Source organism: Pelodiscus sinensis, chromosome 19, assembly GCF_049634645.1.
Source record: "Pelodiscus sinensis isolate JC-2024 chromosome 19, ASM4963464v1, whole genome shotgun sequence".
NCBI classification, from domain to species: Eukaryota; Metazoa; Chordata; order Testudines; family Trionychidae; genus Pelodiscus; species Pelodiscus sinensis.
Genome location: NC_134729.1, coordinates 25,082,133 through 25,101,774, shown reverse-complemented (window position 1 = coordinate 25,101,774; position 19,642 = coordinate 25,082,133). Strand labels below are relative to the sequence as shown.

The 19,642-nt window shown below is 49.4% G+C and overlaps 2 protein-coding genes across 2 annotated transcripts; one reads left to right on the top strand and one right to left on the bottom strand.

The window, feature by feature from the left end:
• Window positions 1-546: 546 nt before the first annotated feature.
• Window positions 547-4,021, bottom strand: RPS28 (ribosomal protein S28). The gene is made up of 4 exons (XM_075903133.1): window positions 3,911-4,021; window positions 3,769-3,816; window positions 2,938-3,073; window positions 547-676 (listed from the first exon to the last, which is right to left on the bottom strand). Exons 1-3 carry the CDS (start codon window positions 3,947-3,949, stop codon window positions 2,951-2,953), a joined length of 210 nt encoding a protein of 69 aa, XP_075759248.1. The 5' UTR covers window positions 3,950-4,021; the 3' UTR covers window positions 547-676; window positions 2,938-2,950.
• NDUFA7 (NADH:ubiquinone oxidoreductase subunit A7) lies at window positions 4,015-15,033 on the top strand. The gene is made up of 4 exons (XM_075903132.1): window positions 4,015-4,147; window positions 4,260-4,309; window positions 13,181-13,330; window positions 14,747-15,033. The coding sequence occupies exons 1-4, from the start codon at window positions 4,097-4,099 to the stop codon at window positions 14,841-14,843; spliced, it is 348 nt and encodes a 115-aa protein (XP_075759247.1). The 5' UTR covers window positions 4,015-4,096; the 3' UTR covers window positions 14,844-15,033.
• Window positions 15,034-19,642: the final 4,609 nt, after the last annotated feature.

The window sequence follows — 19,642 nt, the reverse complement described above, 5'->3', positions numbered from 1 at the left end:
GCAGTATGCCAATGTAGACACAGCCTTGATGTGCTTTTTAGGCAAAGGCCTATGGAAAGTCAGCTCAGCACTAGCATCATCTCTTTGGTATTTGTGCACTCAGCACTCGCTGCTTCTAGCAGTAGGTCCCAAATTCACAGCTGTGAAAAAGGTGCTGGACTGTGAAAGCTGGTCTATTGGGTCCTTTTCCCCTTTATGCTACAGCTTGCATAAAGGGTGTCCAGAAGCTCTCAAAGTGGGAATCCCAAGCAAAAAGGGGATTGCAGTTGTCAGCACATACCTTTTCTTGTTTAATATGGTTGGCCTCAGCTCAGAAGCGTAGAAATGCAATGGCTTCCAGCATCAAGTTTCAGCCATCAGATGGATCTTTTGCCTGACTATTCAGCTACAAAACTTGTAATGAGTTTTAAATAACATGAGGAACAAAGTAGCTCAGAAGAGATACCTTCTGGGAGGCACCTGCAATATTTTCTCCCCGCCGAATTTTGTTTTGCTTACATCACCAAGCTAACATGTTTCTTGAATAACTGAAAGCCAGGAAAAATGTTACCAGAAAAAAAATCCTTTATTTTAGTCACAAAACACATTCCTCTTCATTAAGTCAAATGGAGTAGGTATGAACTGCCACATCTTCATCAGTGGAAATCAGAAATGGTTGTCCTATCAGGCTTGCAATCTGTGAAGAAAGTGAAACTCAGAACTGGATCATCAAGGAAATCACTTCTAGTTACAGCTTCCTTGGCCAGGAGACCATTATGGAAGTGGGAATATCCTGGGCCCTTTTCAAAACAGTTGATTGCCCAGACATATGCCTGAGCCCCAGAAGTAGAACATGCTCCAGAAACAGGCTGCTCTCTCCATTTTACACATTTAGAAAAGACACTACCAGCAGAAACCCAGACCTGCACAACTAATAGGCTCTTAGACCTGAAGCTCAGCCTGGAGCCAGTTTGTATTGCTATTACCATAACACCAAGAGCCCTAGTCACGGATCCCATCATTCATCTCTTGCTCTATGACCACACAAAAAGGCTGCAGAGCAACTTGGAGCAAAAGCTGCAGTGGTTAGGTTGCTCCCAGCTACCACCCTTTGCTGCTGCCTGTGTAACCGTGCATGTTAACCCATGAGCCCAGGTTCACTGGTTAACCTTGTGCATCAGGGCTACTTAACTTTGGAAGCCCTGGAGACCACAATGATACAGCATATGCAAAGGGCCGCAACTTAAGTGTGGTTATATACACATGCAAATACCTTTTCTTACATTGATAGGCATGAATACAAAGATTAAGGCAAGACTACACAACATGAAGGCCCTATTTAAGTCAGTTCTGCTGATATTAATAAAATGCAGTATTTACCCAATTTCCACCCATGATAGCACTTTTAACGAGTAACAACGGTCCAGAAACTACTAAAATGCTTAATAGAAGACCATTATATCTACTCGCTGTTGTGGAGTGTGTTCCCAGTGACAGCCACATTCAAAGGATCCCACTGGCAGGCCGTGTGTTGAGCCCTGTGTAAACCCAAACTGCACTGCAGGCCATGGGCTGCATGTTGAGTAGCCCTGGTGTACATGGTTACATTTTCACATCCCTAAAAACTACTAGCTCCGTCCTCTGAGGTGTGCAAAGAGGGGCAACCATCACACTCACATGGTCTATATTATAAAAAGTTACTGTATTTGAATGGAAATTCAATGAACTTGGTTCTTCATGAATTGACAAGCAACAACCATAATTTTTTTTATGGATTTTGCAGTTAGTGTAGAAAGACCAGTCATGGTCACATGTCAACTGCTAACTCAATTCTTCACAGTTGAGTTCGAACACAGTAATCATGGCCAGAGTGCTGCCCCCAACCATGAACAGTCACAGTTATATTTAAGGTTTAATCTGGTGCAACACCACCAAAATGTCTGGAAAGACATCTGCAGTAAAACAATGAGTACACCACGCCCTACAGTTGCCAGAGCAGCCCGTCTACAGCATGCCCCCTGTAGCATTGGAGCAGCCCCTTGCCTTAGGCAGGCAGGGGACTGTTCCAGCCCCCACAATTTAAATGGAACTGGTAAGCAATTTTGGGATGTAATAGCATAGTTGATTAACCAATAAACAAAAGCTTTTAAATTAAAGCTATAAAACTACACATATCCCCCTCCCCCCCCCCCCAATTTTTTTTAGCAGGCAGACTAGCAGCCTGGTTCAGTCCTGCCTTGCAATGAGTTCAGGCCCTATTCCTGCTGTGGCTCTGCATTTAAAGTGTATTAGGAGCCAGGCAGGCAGCCTAGCTCATGCCAAGTCCAGGAGCTCAGACTGCGCCCAGGCAGGAGCTGCTGCCACCCCACACTGCTGCATGGAGTAACAGGCAGCTGGTCTGCAAGGGGATCTGGTTTTTAAACTGACTCCTCTCATGGACCAACTCCTGCCTGGCATCCCACACTGCTACCTTGGATACAGAGGCAGCAGTGCGGAGTGTCAGGGGGCTCCTCAAGAGTGGGCTACACACTGGATGCAGGCCTCACCCCCTGGGACTACAGGATAGTCAAGTAACTAATAAGAATTCATGAGGTTACTCAACTATTCAATTAACTGATATTTAACATCCCTAATAAGCACCACTCGGTTATGTTAAGGGTGATGGATACCAATTATCCTTTCACATCTCTACTCTAGAACAATTTTTTTCCCCCCATTTTCAAAAGAAAGCACAAGAATCAAATACTCAGTGTTAAAATTCTTATGGCCTCAAAGCAAACAGCCCTGGGAACTCTACAGAGGAGTCTCAAAACCCAGACATGTACTTTTGGCTCAGACGGGTGTCTTACCCAGAAGCCCATTTTAAAGAAAAAAAAATGTTCCTGGCTGGGGGTTTAATGTATTTCAAGAGAAGCTTCAACAAGGGCTTGAGGACGGGCTGAAAACTAAATGAGTTACCATGCTGTGCAGATCAGCGCAGTCGCCTTGCTTCACGCTCAGACTCCAGCAGTGTCAGGACATCCCCTTCGCGGACAGGCCCCTTCACATTCCGAATGATGGATCTGCTGGTGTCGTCCATGAATTCAACACGAACCTACCAGGCACAGCGGAGACTCAATAGACGTGCTCTGCGTACTCATATTCCTGCTGCCCCACAGGCTTGGACAAGCTGGATGACGCAGGAGGGGCAGGACAAGGGTGTAGAAAAGGGGTGGGCAATAATTTTACATGGGGGGGGCCACGCACTTCAAAAATTCCTGGTGCCACAGGTGCAAGAGGCAGGGCCAGGACACTTCTGTGCTTCCCCACCCACAGAACCCTATTAGGCTGGGGGGGGGGGGGAAGCATGTGACGTCTCTGCCCCCCCCCCCCAAACCACCAGCTGTTCTGAAGAGCTGGCAGTTCCCTCCAGGCGGACCCTTTGTGGTGGGAGACTTCTTGTGTCTCTCCCCCTCCCCCCCCATCAATCAAGGCCTGGGGGTGGGGGAGCAGGGAAATCCCTCGCTCCCTGCCCCCCCGCGGTGTAAGGGGGTGCCCTGCGAAGAGTCAACGCGGGCAGTGGACTAGGCAGACCGCGCGCTCCCCACCCACAGGCCGGTTGGCGGCAGGGGCCGGGTCCGGCCCGTAGGGGCCCTTTTACCTCCCCCACCTGGGAACATGGGCCCCAAGGCGGCTTAGTGGGGCGGCGCGGGGCGCTACGGAACTCCCCGCCGCTGGACGCCGGCCCGAGTGCGGCCGACACGGGCCGGCTCGGGGGGGGGGGGGGGGGGGCAGGGGGCCCTCGCTCACCTGGGTGCACTGGCCCTGCGAGCCCGTCCGGCCCAGCACCTTGGTCACCTGCAGGGAGAGAGACGCGTCAGCCAGGTACGGTACGGCCCGGCCCCTCCGCCCCCGCCCCCGCCCCCGCCGGCCCGGCCCCCGCCCCGCGCACCCGGGCCAGCTTGATGGGCTGCACGCGACTCGTGTCCATGGCGGCTGTCGCGTATCGAGGGAGCGGGGTGCAGCCCCTCGCGGCTTTATATAACCCCAGATCTCGCGAGACTCCGCGTGCCCTGCGTCGCTCTTTCCCGGCAGGCCCCGCGCGCGCATCCTCCGCTTGCCCTTCGTAGCGACCAAGATGGCGTCTGCTACCCGCCTCATCCAGCGGCTCCGCAACTGGGCGGCCGGGGTAAGGCAGGCGGGGCTGGCGCGTCCCTGTCCCGCGGGCCGGCCCGGGCTCCCTGCCCGCCCCGGGCCCTTCTCCCCGCCCCAGACTGAGACTCGCTCCCCTTCTCTTGCAGCGGGACCTCCAGACCAAGCTCCAGCTTCGCTACACAGAGATCGCCAGCAGGTACGGCGGGGGGGGGCTCTCGGGGCGTGTGCTGTGGAGAGCCCCGGGCCCTGCAGTCCCCCCACCGCAAAGAGGGGGGACCCCCCCAGGGACACAGACTGAGGAAAGAGTCTTCACCAGTGCTCCCCCTCATCTTTTCCATCCAGCTGCAGAACAATTATTTTTATGTGCACTAGGGGTATTGGTGAATGCCCAGTTACACAATGAACCCATACACTTGGGTTTATTGGGTTACATGCACCCCCACCTCCTTCTTAGCTGCCTCTCTATCAGTCTGCTTGTGCTGGCTACCTTGGAGCCCCTCTAGCCCTGCTGCCTCCCATAGAGGCAGCAGCGCAGTGGGAGAGCAGGCGGGAGCTGATACATGCATACCAGTGTCATACCAAAATAAAGAACTCTATAATAATGAGGGATTTTGTTATCCTCATATTGACTAGATACATGTCACCTCAGGAAGAGAAGCAGAGATAAAATTTCTCAATGGCTTAAATGACTGCTTCTTGGAGCAGCTGGTTCAGGAGCCCACAAGGGGAGAGGCAATTCTCCATTTATTTGTGAGTGGAGTTCAGGATCAGGTCTAGGTCCAGGAGATAACCGTTACAGGACCGCTTGGGAATAGTGACCATAATATAATAACATTTAACAGTCCTGTGGTGGGAAGAACACCTCAACAGTCCAGCACTTTGGCATTTAATTTCAAAAAAGGGAATTACACAAAAATGAGGAGGTTAGTTAAACAGAAATTAAAAGGCACAGTGACTAGAGCCAAATCCCTGAAAGCTGCATGGAAACTTTTTAAAGACACCATAATAGAGGCCCAACTTAAATGTATACCCCAAATTAAAAAAAAAAATAGCAAGAGACCTAAAAAAGAGTCACTGTGGCTTAACCACCATGTAAAAGAAGCAGTGAGGGACAAAAAGGTATCCTTCAAGAAGTGGAAGTCCAATCCTAGTGAGATAAATAGAAAGGAACATAAACACTGTTAAATCAAGTGTAAAAATGTAAGAAGAAAAGCAAAAAAATATTTTGAGGAACAGCTAGCCAAAAACTCAAAAAGAAATAGCAAAATGTTTTTAAGTACATTAGAAGCAGGAAGCCTGCTAAAAAAACCAGATGATCGAGATATAAAAAGAGCAATCAAGGACAATAAAGCCATTGCAGAGAAAGTAAATGATTTCTTTGCTTCAGTCTTCACAGCTGAGAATGTTAGGGAGATTCCCAAATCTGCACCGTTCTTTGAGGGTGATGAATCTGAGGAGCTGTCCTGGATTGAAGTGTCATTAGAGGAAGTATTGGAACAGATAGAAAAACTTAAAGTTAACAAATCACCGGGACCGGATGGCATTCATTCAAGGGTTCTAAAAGAACTCAAATGGGAAATTGCTGAACTATTATCTGTGGTTTGTAACCTATCCTTTGAATCAGCTTCCGTACCTAATGACTGGAAGGTAGCCAACATGACACCAATATTTAAAAAGGGCTCTATGGGTGATCCTGGCAATTACAGACCGGTAAGTGTAACTTCAGTATCGGGCAAATTAGTTGAAATAATAGTAAAGAATAAAATTGTCAGGCACGTAGAAGAACATAATTTGTTGGACAAAAATCAACATGGTTTCTGTAAAGGGAAATCATGTCTTACTACTCTATTAGAGTTCTTTGAAGAGGTTAACAAACATGCAGGCAACGGGGATCCAGTAGCTGTAGTATACAGTCAGTCCCCGGGTTACGTACAAGATAGGGACTGTAGGTTTGTTCTTAAGTTGAATCTTAAGTCGGAATTGGCGTCAGCCGCTGCTGAAACTAATCAATTTCAACCGCGGCTGAATCTGGATGCCAGTTCTGACTTACATACAGATTCAACTTAAGAAACAGGGCTTCCTGTAGTCAGCCGCTTGTCAGTTTCAGCAGCGGCTGACTTGGGGGCGCCTGGGGCAGAGCAGCTGGGGTGCTGCTGGGTTGCTCCAGTAGAGCGGCTCCTCGGCGCTACTGGAGCAACCCAGCAGCACCCTAGTTGCTTTGCCCCAGGCGTCCTGATTCAGCCGCTGCTGAAACTGACCAGCAGCGGCTGAATCAGGACGCCTGGGGCAGAGCAGCTGGAGTGCTGCCGGGTTGGTCCGGAGCGGCGCTGCAGGACCAACCCGGCAGCCCCCAGCTGCTCTACCCCAGGGGCAGGCAAGAAAAGCCTGGTTTGCTGGAGGGGGGGGGCACTAGCTGCACCCACCCCCCCAGCAGACCAGAGAGACGGGGGTGGCGGGACCGCCCAAGTCCTCCACGGCTTTGCTCCGTCTCCCTGGACTGCTGACCTGGGAGACGCGGAGCAAAGCCGCAGAGCACGCGGGCAGCGGGACAGTCCAGGCGCGCCGCGGCTGTCCCGCTGCTGGCGTGCTCCAAGGCTTTGCTCCCCGTCTCCCTGGTCTACAGGGAGACGGGGAGCAAAGCCTTGGAGCACACCCGCAGGGGGACAGCTCAAGCGCGCGCCTGGGCAGTCCCGCTGCGGGCGTGCTCCAAGGCTTTGATCCCCATCTCCCTGCAGACCAGGGAGACGGGGAGCAGCTTTTCTCGCCCCGGAGGACGGGGGCAGCGGACCGCGGCGCATCTGGGCATCCCGACGCTCCCATCCTCCGGGGCGAGAAAAGTCCCATTCGTAACTGCGGATCCGACATAAGTCGGATCCGTGTAACTCGGGGACTGCTTGTACTTAGATTTTCAGAAAGCCTTTGACAAGGTCCCTCAGCAAAGGCTCTTGTGTAAATTACATTGTCATGGGATAAGAGGGGAAGGTCCTTTCATGGATTGAGAACTGGTTAAAATATAGGAAACAAAGGGTAGGAATAAATGGTAAATTTTCAGAATGCTGAGGGGTAACTAGTGGTGTTCCCCCAAGGGTCAGTCCTGGGATCAATCCTGTTCAACTTATTCATAAATGATCTGGAGAAAGGGATAAGCAGTGAGGTGGTAAAGTTTGCGGATGATACTAAACTGTTTAAGATAGTGAAGACAGAAGCAGACTGTGAAGAACTTCAAAAAGATCTCACCAAACTGAGTGATTGGGCAACAAAATGGCACATGAAATTTAATGTGGATAAGTGTAAATGCATGTTGGAAAAAATAACCCCAACTATATATACAGTATGATGGGGGCTAATTTGGCTACGACAAATCAGGAAAGAGATCTTGGAGTTATCGTGGACAGTTCTCTGAAAACTTCCACACAGTGTGCAGCGGCAGTCAAAAAGGCAAATGGGATGTTAGGAATTATTAAGAAAGGGATAGAAAATAAGACACGGAATATCTTACTGCCCCTGTATAAAACTATGGTACGGCCACATCTTGAATACTGTGTACAGATGTGGTCTCCTCACCTCAAAAAAGATATTTGGCCTTAGAAAGGATTCAGAAAAGGGCAACTAAAATGATTAGGGGTTTGGAATGGGTCCCATATGAAGAGAGGTTAAAGCGACTGGGACTTTTCAGTTTAGAAAAGAGGAGACTTAGGGGGGATATGATAGAGGTATATAAAATCATGAGTGGTGTGGAGAGGGTGAATAAAGAAACATTATTTAATAGTTCCCATAATAGAAGAACTAGAGGACACCAAATGAAGTTAATGGGTAGCAGGTTTAAAACTAATAAAAGAAAGTTCTTCCTCACATAGAGTGTAGTCAATCTGTGGAACTCCTTGCCAGAGGAGGCTGTGAAGGCTAGGACTATAACAGAGTTTAAAGAGAAGCTAGATAATTTCATGTAGGTTAGGTCCATAAAAGGCTGTTAGCCAGAGGATAGAAATGGTGTTCCTGGCCTCTGTTTGTCAGAGGCTGGAGAAGGATGGCAGGAGACAAATCGCTTTATCGTTGTCTTCGGTCCATCCCTTCTGGGACACCTGGTGCTGGCCACTGTCAGCAGACTGGCTACTGGGCTAGATTGACCTTTGGTCTGACCCAGTACGGCCGTTCTTATGTTCTCTTGTGTTGGTCAGAGGCGGGGCGGGGGGCAGACAGGAGCCAGTTGTGAGCACTGGTGCCTGCGTTCCCCTTTGTGTAAATGTGTAACCGCTTTAAAATTAAGCAGTTACAAATTTATAGAAAAACCTCATTTGTTACCATCCCTAATGTGCACTAAGGAGGGATGTTAAAATGGTAACTGTATAACTGCTGAAAATAAGCTTTATACTGCAGAGCCTGCAGTGAAGCATCCTCAGGAGTGGGGCTGACAGCCCTTGATGGCTCCACTCCCATAGCAGAACCTCCTCTCTAGGAGCAGGGAAGAGTTTAACTGATAACATTAACCAGTAAGCATCAGCTAATCGATTAATGGGTTAAACTCTGACATTCCCTTGCCCTGAGTCATGTGCAAATGGGCACCACTTGCTGAAACTAAAATCCTAGGGCTGTGGACACACTGGTAATCAGTTGTGTGGCCACTCAGGACAGATTAAAATGCTGCACAAGTGCCCAGTTTACAGAGATCCTTACCAATCTTTTAATGGGGGGCTACTCAACATGCACGGCCTGCATGGTGCAGTTTTGACTTATATGGGGTTCAGCATGCGGCCTGCGGGTGGGATCCTTTGACATAGTCTCCACTGGGAACATGCTCTACAATGACGAGGTGTCTCCCAGTCAGGGTGAGCATTGAAACACGCAAGTAGATGGGCTGGCTGGAACAGACAGGTACAGGATGTCTGCCTGACGAGGAGGTTCTGGGAGTGCAGGGGCATTGTGGGAAGTGCTTTGTATTTATGCGTCAGTGTGAAAGAAGTTATTTGCATATATATTTGTATGTATATGCAACCACACTTACATAGCAGCCCTTGGCATGTGCTGTGAATATCATTGTGGCTTCCGGAGCTTCCAAAGTTGAGTAGCCCTGCTTTAATGTATAGGAGCCTTAAACATCACAATAAGGGTATGTCTACACTACCCCGCTAGTTCGAACTAGCGGGGTAATGTATGCATACCGCACTTGCTAATGAAGCCCGGGATTTGAATTTCCCGGGCTTCATTAGCATAAGCGGGGAGCCGCCATTTTTAAATCCCCGCTGCTTCGAACCCCGTGTAGCGCGGCTACACGGGGCTCGAACTAGGTAGTTCGGACTAGGGTGCCTATTCCGAACTACCGGTACTCCTCGTTTCACGTTTCACGAGGAGTACCGGTAGTTCGGAATAGGACCCTAGTCCGAACTACCTAGTTCGAGCCCCGTGTAGCCGCGCTACACGGGGTTCGAAGCAGCGGGGATTTAAAAATGGCGGCTCCCCGCTTATGCTAATGAAGCCCGGGAAATTCAAATCCCGGGCTTCATTAGCAAGTGCGGTATGCATACATTACCCCGCTAGTTCGAACTAGCGGGGTAGTGTAGACATACCCTAAGAGAGCAAACAAACTTTGGACATTTTCATGCTAGTTATTAATATCTTATTGCTACTGATTTCAAAACAAATCTCAGGAACTATGAAGGTTGAGAGAGACCTTCAAAGGTAGAAAAATGGATTAGTGCTATTACAAATAATTTAAATGCTCGAGAAGCATATTGGATTTTTAAGATTATGCTTCAGCCAACCATTTATCATGTAGGGACTAAAAGTGTTCAGATCCGTGTTTGAGATTTCTATAGAGTACAAAAACCTGGATAGTCCTGATATTTCTAAAGCAAATAATAAAACTGTAAAAACCCCAAAAGTTCTCCAATCTTTTTATGCTTCCTAAAGAACCAAAACATGTGGGGGTTTTCTTTTGTTGGTCACACTTAAGATTTCAGTAGCAATGTTAGCTGTCTGTTCTCAGCAGCAGCTATACTCATTTTCCAGCAACTGGAATTAATTTGTGGCTTTCTGCCTGTGGGCTGGAGCCTAGTAATGATACAGGCAGTCCCCGAGTTACGCGGATCCGACTTATGTCGGATCCGCAGTTACGAACGGGGCACTTCCTCTCCCTGGTCTCCAGCAGACCAGGGAGAGGAAGCAGAGCGGTGGAACGCGCGGCCAGCTGACAGCCCAGACGCGTCTGGGCTGTCAGCTGGCCGCCAGTTCCGCCGCTCTGCTCTGCTCTGCTCTGCTCTGCTCTGCTCTGCTCTGCTCCCCCTGGTCTGCAGACCAGGGGGCGGGGGAGAGTAGAGCGGAGCACGCGGCCAGCTGACAGCCCAGACGCGTATGGGCTGTCAGCTGGCCGCTCGTTCCGCCGCTCTGCTCTGCTCCCCCTCCCCCTGGTCTGCAGACCAGGGGGAGGGGGAGCAGAGCGGAGCACGCGGCCAGCTGACAGCCCAGACGCGTCTGGGCTGTCAGCTGGCCGTGTGTTCCGTGGCTTTGCTGTGCTCTGCTCCCCCTGCCCCTGGTATACAGACCAGGGGGAGGGGGAGCAGAGCAGAGCAAAGCCGCGAAGCCCGAGGACAGCAGGATAGCCACGGCGCGTCTGGGCTGTCCCGCTGCCCGCGTGTTCCGCCGCTTTGCTCCCTGTCCCCCTGGTCTGCAGACCAGGGGGACGGGGAGCAAAGCAGAGCAAAGCCACGGAGCCCGAGGGCAGCAGGATAGCTACGGCGCGTCTGGGCTGTCCCGCTGCCCCCGTGCTCCGCGGCTTTGCTCCGGACGCCTGTGGTACAGCAGCTGGGGCGCTGCCGGTTGGTCCCATAGAGCCGCTCTGGGCGCCACTGGACCAACCCAGCAGCACCCCAGCTGCTCTGCCCCAGGTGTCCCCAAGTCAGCAGCTGCTGAAAATGACCAGTGGCTGACTACAGGAAGCCCCTGCCCCGGGCTTCCTGGAATCAGCCGCTGATCAGTTTCAGCAGCAGCTGACTTGGGGATGCCTGGGGTTCTTAAGTTGAATCTGTATGTAAGTCAGAACTGGCGTCCAGATTCAGCCACTGATCAGTTTCAGCAGCGGCTGAATCTGGACGCCAGTTCCGACTTACATACAGATTCAACTTAAGAACAAACCTACAGTCCCTATCTTGGACGTAACCCGGGGACTGCGTGTACTTCAACTACACGTATTGGTTAATCCTATTGAATACATGCACCCTCCCCCCACACCCTATCTCTATATTGGTGGCGGCAGGGGGAAGGAGTGGGAGCCAATGCCCATGAGGAATTGGCTTTAAGCAAGTCAGTCTGCTAAAAAATTACTGGTGCAGGGGAATGCGTGTAGTCTATAGCATTAACCCAGTGGTCCCCAACCTTTTGGGGCTGCCAGGAGCCCGGGAGCGGGGCTGCTCAAGCGCCACCCATCTAGGGGGGTACCACGCATGCACTGCGCACAGGGCTGGATTAAGGGGGAGACTAGCCTGGCAGCTGCGGGGGGCGCCTGATGGCAGCTGTAAGGGGCGCCGCATGCCCGGGACCGGGGGCCGTGCGGTGCCCCTTAGAGCTGTCATCAGGCACCGCGCACCCAACTGCAGCTGTAAGGTACGCAGCACGCCAGGGGCAGAGCCGAGCATGCATCGCGCGCCCACTGCCTGGGGCGCAGGAATGGCTCAAGCTGGCCCTGCCATGCCCGGGGTTCAGGGCGCAAGAATGGCTTGGGCCAGCCCTGGTCACTTGGTGGGCACACACATGCCCCAGCTCTCCCCTGGCCACTGGGCAGGGCCAGGTCAAGGCGTGGCCTCCCTGGCCTGCCCCGGGTCTCTGCCTTCCAGCTGTCAGAGGGTGGGGAGTTGGGCTGGACCAAAGCTGGGCTGGCTCTATCTTTCTGGCAGGGAGTGGGAAGGGAGCGCTGCTCCTGGCCCTCTCCCTCTGGCCACAAGGGGGGAGGCCACATGGCTCTGGCCCCTTGCTGGTAAGGGTGCCCCCAGACCATCAGTGATGCCACACAAGTTCTGCGCACTGCCTACCCAAGCCCCCACAAGGCTTTGCAGCTCCCGCACCCCCCCCTGCAAGGCCACGTGGTTCCCACGTCCCTGCTCCCCCCAGAACCCCATCCTCAGAAGTTCCCATGCCTCCACTCACCACACTCGAGCTCTCATGAGGCTGCGCAGCTCCCCCACGCCACCAAGCCCCCACAGCTCCTGCATATCCACCTTCCCCCACACAAGCCCCTGCAATGCTGTGTGGCTCCCGCATTCTCCTCCCCCCAAAAGTTGCACGGCTCAAACATACCCCAGCCTCAAAGAGGTCACACAGCTCCCATGCCCCTCACCCGAGTCCACTACCCCGCACAGCAGAGGAGCCATGCAGTTCAATTTAAATTCCAGAAGCTCCTATCCACATGGTGGCTGCTGGAGGGATGCTCAGGGGCTGGCAGTGTTTGTGGGAGGAGTTGACTGCTGGCCCATGTGCACAGAGCTGATTGGGGGTGGGGAGAGGCATCAAGGTCTGGATGCAGGGAGAGGGTTTAACCTCCAGCTTGTGTGCCATGGAGCCAATAGGGGATCATGGGGTTGGGGAGGGGACAAAGTAGGGCAGCTGTGTGGCCTCATCCCAGAACGCTGAGGAGTGGGAAATCCGCATGCCCTGGGTGCCACACAGCCTGTGGCTCCTGCCACCCCAGGCTTTGCCAGGGCAGGTCAGAGAATGGGGGAGGCTGCTTGGCTTCACGGCTCCCACGGAGCATGGGGAAAAAGAAGGACCAAATGGCTGAGGGCAGAAGAAGGGGCTGCGGGATGCAGAGTAACATTACTCTGTTGCCCTGCAGGAAAAAACTTCTTAAAGTATAGTAAGATATTCATGACTCCAGTTCTGTATTTATAGCCGTGACTGTCTAAGGCATTCTGTGTTCATTCTGTAGTCTTGGAAGGTGGCTCAAGATGTAATGCTAGTGTGTCCTATATGCATAATACCACAGTGCCATCATAGTCCACTCAAAAGTAACACTGAGAATGTGGTTCTCACTTAGCATGGTGTGTGTGTTGATTCTTTGTTTTGATTCTTTGCTGTTTAGAACTCAGCCACCCCCTAAACTACCAGTGGGTCCCAATCACAAGTTTGCAAATAACTACTACTGTACTCGTGATGGACGCAGGGAGTCCTATCCTCCAGTTATTGTTGTGTCTCCACAGAAATCCCTTGCATCAGGTGCTCAAGGTGTTAGGTAAGTCCTATTTATTCTGTGATCTGCAGCCATCCTACTTCTGGCTTAAGAATAAATAAAAAAGTGATAGAAAATAAGACACAGAATATCTTACTGCCCCTGTATAAAACTATGGTACGGCCACGTCTTGAATACTGTGTACAGATGTGGTGATCTCACCTCAAAAAAGATATTTTGACTTTGGAAAGGGTTCAGAAAAGGGCAACAAAAATGATTAGGGATTTGGAACGGATCTCGTATGAAGAGAGATTTAAAAAGACTTGGACTTTTCAGCTTAGAAAAGAGGAGACTAAGGGGGGATCATACAGAGGTCTATAAAATCATGACTGGTGTGGAAAAAGTGAATAAGGAAAAGTTATTTACTTATTCCCACAATATAAGAACTAGGGATCACCAAATAAAATTAATAGACAGCCGTTTTAAAACAAAAGGAAGTTTTTCTTTACTCAGCCTGTGGAACTCCGTGATAGAGGATGTGGTGAAAATGAGGATTTTAATAGGGTTCAAAAAAGAACTAGATACATTCATGGAGGTTAGGTCCATCAGTGGCTGTTAGCCATTTATGGGTAGCAGTGGTGTCCCTGCCTCTGTCTGGAAATGGGTGACAGGAGAAGGATCACATGAGAATTACCTGTTGTGTTCCCTCCCTTTGGGGCATCCGGTATTGGCCACTGTCAGCAGAGAGGATTCTAGACTAGAGGGACTTTTGGTCTAACCCAGTATGGCTGTTCTTATGATATTGTGATCTTCCAAGCTAAGCAGGGTCAAGTCTGTTCTGTATTTGGCTGGTGCATGACTATAGAACACATTCCTGCTGTGATAAATGGTCTTGACTGTTTGGTAGGTGTCACTGTGAAGGAATGGATTACTGTGTAGTGTCTATTTACCTTCTGTAGGCTAAGCAGGGATGTTAAGGTTGGAAATATGTTCCCTAAAATGTTCTATATTAATGAAACCCTGTTTTTAGGGGGCTGGAGCATATGACTTACAAGGAGAGGCTGAGGGAGTTGGGTCTGTATAGTCTGCAGAAGTGAAGTGTGAGGGGGGTTTTGAGAGCAGCCTTCAACTTCCTGAAGGGAGGTTCCAAAGAGGATGGAGAAAGGCTGTTCTCGGTAGTGACAGATGGCAGTCTCAAGTTGTGGTGGGAGAGGTCCAGGTTGGATATTAGGAAAAACTATTTCACTAGGAGGGTAGTGAAGCACTGGAATGGGTTACCTAGGGAAGTAGTGGAGTCTCCATCCCTAGAGGTGTTTAAGTCTCGGCTTGACAAAGCCCTGGACGGGTTGATTTAGTTGAGATTGGTCCTGCCTAGAGCAGGGGGCTGGATTTGATGACCTGAGGTCTCTTCCAGCTCTGATTCTGTTAAATATTGATTGATTGTATAAACTGAAAGTTCATTGTCTGTCTGTCCCCTAGCTCGGACTGTGCAGTAGCAACAACCAAGAGAAACCCAGTGACACCAGGAGTTCCACTTGAGAAGTGGGAGCTGTCCAAAGATCAACCTTACCTGTGACCTGGCCAAGTATGAAGAGAAGTTTGAATAAGATTGGACTTCATATGATTAACTGAAAAGAAGCAGCCTGGCTGGAGATCCAGGGATAGGGCTCTAGCTTCAGTAATGCTGTACAGAATTTAGCCTATTGGAAAGGAGACCATCTTGCTGGGCATGACTCATTAAACGTATTTATCTAATCTATTCTCAACCCTTGCTCTTTTTAGAGCTTCCTTTATTCAAGCAAAGGTTCATAGTAAACTTGTGTGTTCTGGAAATGAGGTACACAACCTTGAGCTGTGAACACATGAGATGTCACAAGCTAAGCTAAATAGACTTGATCCTGGTCAGTCCTGGGATAAATCCTCAAAACACAGGTGGGTATACAAATTAGATGTGGTGCTACTTCCCTCTGAAGCATTACTAAAACAGTGCTCAGTATGGTGCTATAAGATGCAACTCTGCAAAAAATGCCATAATGAAAATGAGATTTACAACTCTGAGCTTTATGCAGTATTGTTGTAACCACTTTGGTCCCAGGAGAGACAAGGTGGGTGAGATAAGTATCTTTGATTGGACTAACTTCTGTTTGTGAGAGACAGTGGTCTACAACTTTTTAATCACAAGATCACTTTTTCAATTTAAGTGCAATGTAAGATCTACCTCAAACCCAAATACCCTTGTCCCACTTCCTCCCCTTCGAGTCCTCACCCTGCTTACTCCATCCCCCAGCCTCATTCACTTTCACCAGGCTGGATAAGAGGGTGGGGAGCAGGCTCTGATCTTGGGCCAAGGAGTTTGGAATGTGGGAGAGTCTCCTGGCTTAGCCCAGGGTTGGGAATTGGAGTCCAGGAGGGTTTTCAGGGTGCAAGCTCTGGGAAGGAGTTTGAGTGCAAGAGAACTCACATCTGGGGCAGGAGATGGGATGCAAGTGAGGGTTCAGTTAGAGCCTGCTTCCTGAGATGGCTTCCAGGTGGTGGAGCAGTGGAGTTAAGGCAGGCTTACTTCTGCCCTGGCCCTGCACCATTCCTGAAAGCAGCTGGCATGTACAGCAATGGCTCCATGGTGCCATGTGCTGCCCCTCATCTACAGGCACTGAACCCACAGCTTCTACTGGTCACTGTTTCCCTGTTATTGATCAATGGGAGCTGCAGGGGTGGTGTCTGCAGGTAAGGACAGCATGTGGAAACCCCCTGCTTTACCTTTCCAGGAGCAGCAATTATAGGGATAATTACTCTAGCCATGACTGGCTAGGCATTTTAGAACTCACTACTCAAGGCATAAGAGAAATTAAAATCATGGAATGCACAGACAAGTCAAAAACCAAAAATAACACTTTTTACTGCTTGCAAAGTGTAACAACCACTCCCCATGTATGTGTTGGGTTGGGAGATGACCGTGAAAGACAGTGTGTGAGAGAATAACACTCACACAGTGTGACAGACTTGCATTACTAAATTTCCTCCATCCCCTTCTCCTGTGTGTATATAGGATACAGGATGGGCGGAGGAGAAACTCCTGACATCAGCATCCCTCCTCTTGTCCCTCCCACGCCCTGCACAGCAAAAAGGAGGTTCCTGGGGGCAGCTCCAAGGCAGAGGGCAGAAGTGGTAGGGCAACTGGAGTGCCAGTGCTTGACAGCTTGGCCAAACCAGTCAGGATCATATGTTAGGCACCAAGATCTACTGGTTAGATCCTAATCTTATTAGTTGGTAACCACAGGTGTGAGAGAAGCTTTTGAGTTTACACAGTATTACCTGTACCTGAGGAGCAGCCCCTGCCTGCAGCCCATCATAGGTGGAGAGCTGGGCCCTCATGTGGAACTGTTGGGTGCTGGCAGCCCTGTGCAGAGCTGGAAGCAGCTGGTCTGGAACAGCCCCTGCTTGCAGTAAGAGGGCTGCTGCAGCCATGGCTGGGGTGGGGAGTATCCCATGGTGGGTTTGAGAGCCACTCCAGCCCAACTGCGCTGGAACAGTCCCCCCTCCCCCACCACCATGCCTCCAGTTTAATCAATTAACCAGTTAAACTTACCATTTAACATCCCTAGTTTGTATACATTTACATCTGCCCCTACACCACTGTAGCACTTAGTGAAGGCACTACCTACAAAACAGAGCTTCTCCACAAGTGCTCTGCCAGGTTTCCCTGGTTACAGGTATGCTAACATTGCCCACAGCAATGATACTTGCTCAGTCAGTGCCATAGGCTGCTGTTGCCTTTTATTCACTGCTATAAATAAATCGGCTGTGTCTAGACTGGCATGATTTTCTGGGAATGCTTTTAATGGAAAAGTTTTCCGTTAAAAGCATTTTTGGAAAAGAGTGTCTAGACTGGCACGGACGCTTTCTGCAAAAGCATTTTTTTGCGGAAAAGCGTCCATGCCAATCTAGATGTGCTTTTGCGCAAAAAAGCCCCGATCGCCATTTTTGCAAACGGGGCTTTTTTGCGCAAAACAAATCTGAGCTGTCTACACTGGCCCTTTTGCACAAAAGGACTTTTGCCTGAATGGGAGCAGCATAGTATTTCCACAAGAAGCACTGATTTCTTACAGTAGGAAGTCAGTGCTTTTGCAGAAATTCAAGTGGCCAGTGTAGACAGCTGGCAAGTTTTTCCAGAAAAGCGGCTGATTTTCGGGAAAACTGGCCACTCTAGACACAGCCATCATGTATTATAGTCCAGATATTGTTAGTTACCACTGTTCTTCTCTTAGTTCAAACAAAACATCTGTATCCATTATATCTAGTCATTCTATCCTTAGGTGAAGATGGATTGATGTGTTCTTGTACTATCTCTTAGGAATGCATTTCTTTAGTTACGTGAGATCTTGATACGGTCTTGCATGGCATTCTTATCAATAAACTAGGGAAATACAACCTAGCTGGGGCTACTGTAAGGTGGATGCATAACTGGCTGGATAAGAGAGAAGAGTCATGCTGTAAGGGCATAACAAGTGGGGTTCTGCAGTGGTCTGTTTTGGGACCAGTTCTGTTCAATATTTTCATCAATGATTTAGGTATTGGCATAGAGATTCAGAGGGGTAGTAGCCATGTTAGTCTGCATCTGAAAAAACTTACAGTGAATTTTCTTGCAGCAGCTTAGAGACTAACAAAAATGTATATAATATCATAAGCTTTTGTGGGCAAAACCCACTTCTTCAGATTGCATAGAGAGTATGCTTATTAAGTTTGCAGATACCACCGAACTGGGAGGCATTGCAAGTGCTTTGGAGGATAGGCTCATAATTGGAGAAATGGTCTGAGGTAAATAGGATGAAGTTTAATATGGTCAAATGCAAAGTACTCCATTTAGGAAGGAACAATCAGTTACATACATACAGAATGGGAAGTGACCTAGGAAGGAGTACTGCAGAAAGAGATCTAGGATCATAGTGGACCACAAGGCTAAACATGAGTGGCTGTGTCTACACTGGCATGAATTTCCGGAAATGCTTAAAACGGAATACTATTCCGTTTTCAGTTTTTCGGGAAAAGGAGCGGCTACATTGGCAGGCTGCTTTTCCGGAAAAGCCCTTTTTCCGGAAGAGCGTCTGTGGCCAATGTAGACGTGCTTTTCCGGAAAAGAGCCCTGATCGCCATTTTCGCGATCGGGGCTTTTTTTCCGGAAAAGACTACTGGGCTGTCTACACTGGCCCTTTTCCGGAACAGTGTTCCAGAATAAGGACTTATGCCCGAGTGGGAGCAGAATAGTTTTTCCGGAATAGCGGCTGATTTTGTACAGTAGAGCATTGTTGCTTTTCCGGAAATTCAAGGGCCAGTGTAGACAGCTCACAGCTTATTCCGGAAAAGCGGGTGATTTTCCGGAATAAGTGGCCCAGTGTAGACACAGCCGAGTCAATGTAACACCTGCAAAAAAAAAAGCAAAAAAAAAAAAGCCAAAAACAAACACAGAAAAACACCATGATTCTGGGACACATTGACAGGAGTGCTGTGAATAAGATATAAGAAGTCATTCTTCTGCTCTCCTCTGCGCTGATCAGGGCTCAATTGGAGTATTGGGTCCAGTTCTGGGCACCATATTTCAAGAAAGATGTGGAGAAATTGGAGAAGGTCCAGAGAAGAGCAACAAAAATGATTAAAGGTTTAGAGAAAGTGACCTATGAAGGAAGAATGAGGCTATGTCTACGCTGGCGCGTTCTCATGCAAAAACTATTTTGTGGAAGAGAGCTTCTGCAAAAACTCTTCCAGAAGAGAGCATCTACACTGGCATGTGCTTTTGTGCAAGAGCATCCTTGCCAGTGTAGACACTCTCTTGCGCAAGACAGCTCTGATGGCCATTTTAACCACAGGGCTTTCTTGTGCAAGTAATTCATGTTGCCTGTCTACATTGGCCTCTTCTAGAACAGCTCTTGTGCAAGAGGGCTTATTCCTGAGCGGGAGCATCTGAGTTCTCGTACAAGAAGCCCTGATTTTATACATTAGAACTTCAGTTTACTTGCACAAGAACACGTGGCCCATGTAGACAGGCAGCAAGTTTTTGCGCGAGATTGCTCCAGTGTAGACACAGCCTGAAAGAATTGGGCTTGTTGAGTTTAAAAAAGGGAAGACTGAGAGGAGACATGATAGCTGTTTTCAAGTATCTAAAAGGGTGTCACAAAGAGGAGGGAGAAAAATTGTTCTGCAGGGCCTCTAATGATAGGACAAGAAGCAATGGACTTAAATTGCGGCAAGGGAGGCTTAGGTTGGACATTAGGAAAAACTTCCTGTCAGGGTGGCTAAATACTGGAATAAATTGCCTAGGGAGGTTGTGGAATTTTCATCACTGCAAAAGCGACGAGGAGTTGCACCTGACGAAGTGGGTCT